Source organism: Limulus polyphemus, unplaced genomic scaffold (assembly GCF_000517525.1).
Source record: "Limulus polyphemus unplaced genomic scaffold, Limulus_polyphemus-2.1.2 Scaffold145, whole genome shotgun sequence".
Taxonomy (NCBI): domain Eukaryota; kingdom Metazoa; phylum Arthropoda; class Merostomata; order Xiphosura; family Limulidae; genus Limulus; species Limulus polyphemus.
Window position 1 is genome coordinate 769,797 of NW_013665755.1, and position 4,452 is coordinate 774,248.

General features: G+C 34.1%; 1 protein-coding gene and 1 long non-coding RNA gene across 12 annotated transcripts in view; one reads left to right on the forward strand and one right to left on the reverse strand.

The window, feature by feature from the left end:
* LOC106475196 (Down syndrome cell adhesion molecule homolog) overlaps positions 1 to 4,452 on the reverse strand; it is a 79,747-nt gene that overhangs the window by 6,125 nt on the left and 69,170 nt on the right. For all 10 annotated transcript variants that reach the window (XM_022380439.1, XM_022380462.1, XM_022380468.1 and 7 more), the window contains one exon: positions 2,133 to 2,368. In XM_022380439.1, coding sequence (XP_022236147.1) covers positions 2,133 to 2,368 — 236 coding nt within the window. The remainder of the gene's footprint in view (positions 1 to 2,132; positions 2,369 to 4,452) is intronic.
* Positions 1 to 4,452, forward strand: part of LOC111083794 — a 10,450-nt gene that overhangs the window by 1,812 nt on the left and 4,186 nt on the right. The gene's annotated exons all lie outside the window — the stretch shown is intronic.

Here is a 4,452-nt window from a genome sequence, read left to right on the forward strand (position 1 = left end):
GACAACCACTGGAAATACTTGGACAGTTGTCAGCAGACGACAGGCACAACTATAGAGCTCTGGAACTCAGGTAAGGAACTCAAAATCAGTCCAAAGTCTACAAGGCTAGGTTTAGGAGTAGAGTCCATGCTAAAGGGGAGAGCCTGCAAGAGCTGGCACAGGAGTTGGAAAGTATGGCACACAAGGCCTATCTTTTTCTCGGTTTTTGTTAGTTCTAAGACCACCATGTAAGATTGCTTATGTTATTGTTATGTTTATTTTCAATGTACTTTATTTTGGTACAAAACAAATGAAAATGTTAATCTGGAAATAAATACTACAACTCTTTACTTTTAACTTCTGGCTACTTATAATTTGAATACTTTATTTCTATATACAAATAAAGGGAATCGCAGAAGCTTTGTAATCAGCTATTTGCAATCTGTGAAAGTTAATGAACAGGAAGTGAAAATTCAGGTTATGAGCTTTAGCGCCAGCCTGTCACCATGAACAAGTATAAATTTCATAGATAGTTACGAATGAACTTATTTCAAAATTTGTTATTGTTACATTAATAGTTTTTCAAGACCATCCTACTGAAACTTAGCATCTGCTGCTCATGTGGTTCATCAGGGACGTTTGGAACAAGAAATGTTAACCCAGCTCAATTTGGCTTTGATTATTCTCGATATTCCCAATAGGAAATTCACAATTTCACATTTTATTCCAGTGATAGTTAATATAATGAATTTTAAAAAAAACAACAACATTGTTTTCTTCTCACTACATAACTTTTTGTTTGTTTGTTGTTAAGAACAAAGCTACACAATGGTCTATCTGTGCTGTGCCCACTACAGGCATCGAAACCCACTTTTTTGCGTTATAAGCCTTCAAACTTACTGTTAAACCATTGTGGGTCACTACATAAACCAATATTCGTAACGTTCAGTTTGTTTTAGGCTCTTGGTTGTTATACTGGTATTAAACAAAAATCACACACACACACATAAGTATCGCTTCGGTTCACTTGACCCCGAAAAGTCATACTTTTATAAAAATATTAAACTATGACACATCTAACGTATGCCATGAGAAAAATTATATACGTTAAGATCACGCTTTCTCTTTATCTATGAATATTAACTTTTTTTTTTATCACAGCCATATTTATCTGCTAAATTTACGAGTATTACAATAAAACTGCAAAAACATTACAACCGAACAATATTTCAATCAGATAACATATAACAGAACTTAAGCGCTTTGTCCATTGCAATCACAGAGCTTCAAGTCTATGTCTGAAGCGATTGTAGAACCTGAATTCGCCCCTCAGACAATTACAGAAGGTGAGATCTCCATCTAAAGCGATTATGGAACATAAGCTCTCCGTATAAAGCCGATCACAGAACCTGGGCTTTTCTTCTCGTGTAGTAACAGAATTAAGAGTAAAAAATACAAAAACCGACGTTTTTTAACACAATGAAAGGTTCGGCTGTAACGAATAATAAATATTTTACCTTTAATTGTACCAGAAAACGTCGGTTTTGTATTTTTACTCTTAATATAGTAGCACAATGTGCCTGAAAATAAACTGTCATTACAGAGCTTGAGAGCTTTGTTTGATGTAACTACAGAGCTTGAGATCTTTGTTTGATGTGACTACAGAGCTTGAGATCTTTGTTTGATGTCATTACAGAGCTTGAGATCTTTGTTTGATGTCATTACAGAGCTTGAGATCTTTGTTTGATGTCATTACAGAGCTTGAGATCTTTGTTTGATGTCATTACAGAGCTTTGAAGTTAATATAGACGGACAAACAGTATTTGTATTTATGTCAAAGCTAACTGCTGTCGACCCTAGTTTTGAACTACTGACCAGAGGGAATGCTGCCAGTCAGCAGTATCCTATCACCTACCATGCACGCTAAATGATTGACTGTCACTCTTATAACGCCCACATTTTAAAGTGCGTGGAATATATCACACGGATTCGAACGCGGCTTGCCACCTCCACATAGACACAGATATACTAAATAATCACCCAATACAATGTTTATAATTTTTTTCTACCTAACTTACCTGCTATATTTTACTTAAACGAATAAGAAATCCACTCTACAAATAAAAATAAATACAAATCAAATAGTGACTTACCTCGTTAGATTTGGATCCTATTCCAAAATTTCTCCTTCTATCGGTGGAATTATTCGCATCATTTACTGGTAGCGTGGCATATGGAGCAGAATAGTCATCAGATGGAGGTGGAGGGAGTGGAAACGGTGGAGGGGGCGGAGGAGGTTGTAATAGTGGGCGAGTTTTTTCCACATCTACATATCGCTGTGGTGGGGTACCATTCATACTGTATGGGTAGATTTTCTCAGTCACTGTTTCTGAAACAAGTCAAATTATCACTCGAAGTCATATCATCATTCTTGTCATTTTTTGTTTAATTGAAACGAATAAAAATAATTGTGTCACTACGTAATCAATAAAAATAATTGTGTCACTACGTAGTCAATAAAAGTAATTGTGTCACTACGTAGTCAATAAAAGTAATTGTGTCACTACGTAGTCAACTTACGAATCAAGTGCTTTATTGCAAGCGCTATTTTTAAATGATTTTCAATGGGACTTCTAATCCATAATAGAAACAAATGTGAATGTTTATTTGAACAACTACGTTAAAATATATATTTATTTTATAATAAATTGTATAAGCCACATGCATGTCTAGTTGGTAGTTCCTAACAGAGTTTATTTACCCTAAAAACCTCCTCCAAATACCTGTGAGCTTTTAATATTTTTAAAGGTTTTAGATTAAAAAAAACAGCTTTGGTTTACCATAGATAATTATATATGAAATTTATATTTTAAAGCTTACAATATGAGAAATGTTGTCGCAGAGATCTATTGGTTTTATGTAAGCCTCAAGAAATTATGAGTTGACATTTATTTTAAAATTAATGACTTGCAATTATTAAATAATCCAATTCACAACTGTTGTTGTTTGGTGTTAAGAACAAAGCTTCACAAAGTGTTATATGTGCTGTGCCTACTACGAGTATTGAATCCCTATTTTTAATGTTATAAATTCTCATTTGCTCTTTATCCTTAGATCGGCTCTCTTTCACATAAATCTCATTAGTAATAGGAATATATTAGTTTTACTTATGATGTGCTTGATGAGCTTTTTTACACAAGTCGACAGCCAACTAGTGGTAGAACTCACATGTTCATTTGTCCAAGAGGGACGTGTAAAATAATAAACGATTTTTGTGGTGTATCTCGTCTTTAAAACTTCCCCTTCATTTAAGAAATAATATCTAAAAAGTAAGTATGATTTTCTGGTACATACTGTGTGATTTAAATTTCTGTAAGTTTATCTTCCCACCAAAACGTATGATTAATATCAAGGTTCTATAAGCAATGTTACTAACTCATCGTTTTTTCATGTTCCCCTTATCTTTAAAAAACGTCAACGCATAGGCTTTTAATAAGTTGCTTTAAACTACTTTTTTTACATGCAGCCCTGCTTATAGTAGACGATAGTTTTACAATTCATATTATGTATTTAACAGAGAAATAATTTTCTAGAAGGAATATTAATGCCCTTCGCAGTTCTTAACTTCCTTTTAAGGGCAAGTATGGAGTCTGTCGACTTGTATATCTTGGATGTAACAATGCGGGAAGTTTATGTGGAATGTAACCCGAACTGACAATACATATTGTAAGGAGCACTTGAAATATACTAATTCCCTTGCAGTCACAAGACATGACAGGCTTTGTCCCCTAATATGGTTCGTTTAACATTGAGGAAATGGAGTTTTTATATTTTAATGAAACCCCACATAATAACACACATCGCCTCACGTGCACCGACAGAGTTCGGAAGTTAACTTTTTGCAGCAAGTATCAAAGTAGCAGGCTGCATTCGTGAACTCTACATACGACGACATTATGTGCCCTATTTCATAAATTTTTAGTAATAGCATTACAGAGAACGTGTAATTGCTGTCTGTATACGTTTATTACAGCCTGGGTTGATTGTTTATGCAATGAAACTCTACAGAGCATATGTCTTTCAACCTTTACCTTCTTTTATAGCATGCTTTTCTAAAGACTGAATACAAGTTATTTATCTTAATAGAAAGTCTAAATGGATATGGAAGGGCTTTCGTATTCAAATAATAAGTTCTACATTCTTCAATTACACTGCAAGCACAGTGAGCTTACCCTGGGCCAGTAACATACACTAATGGATATTAACAAATCAAATTTGGCGAAAGTACTTAGATTGGTACAGTGGTTAGCTATACATAGTCTTCGTTTTCTGACAGTAAACACTAACTAACTAAAGAATAATGTTACGCCTCCGTTCGTTAGTTAATTTTCCGTAAAAATTCTTACCGAAGAAACTTTACCGATACAAGTCCTTTCTTAAATAAAACTGGTTTATTCTTTCTGAACACAACTT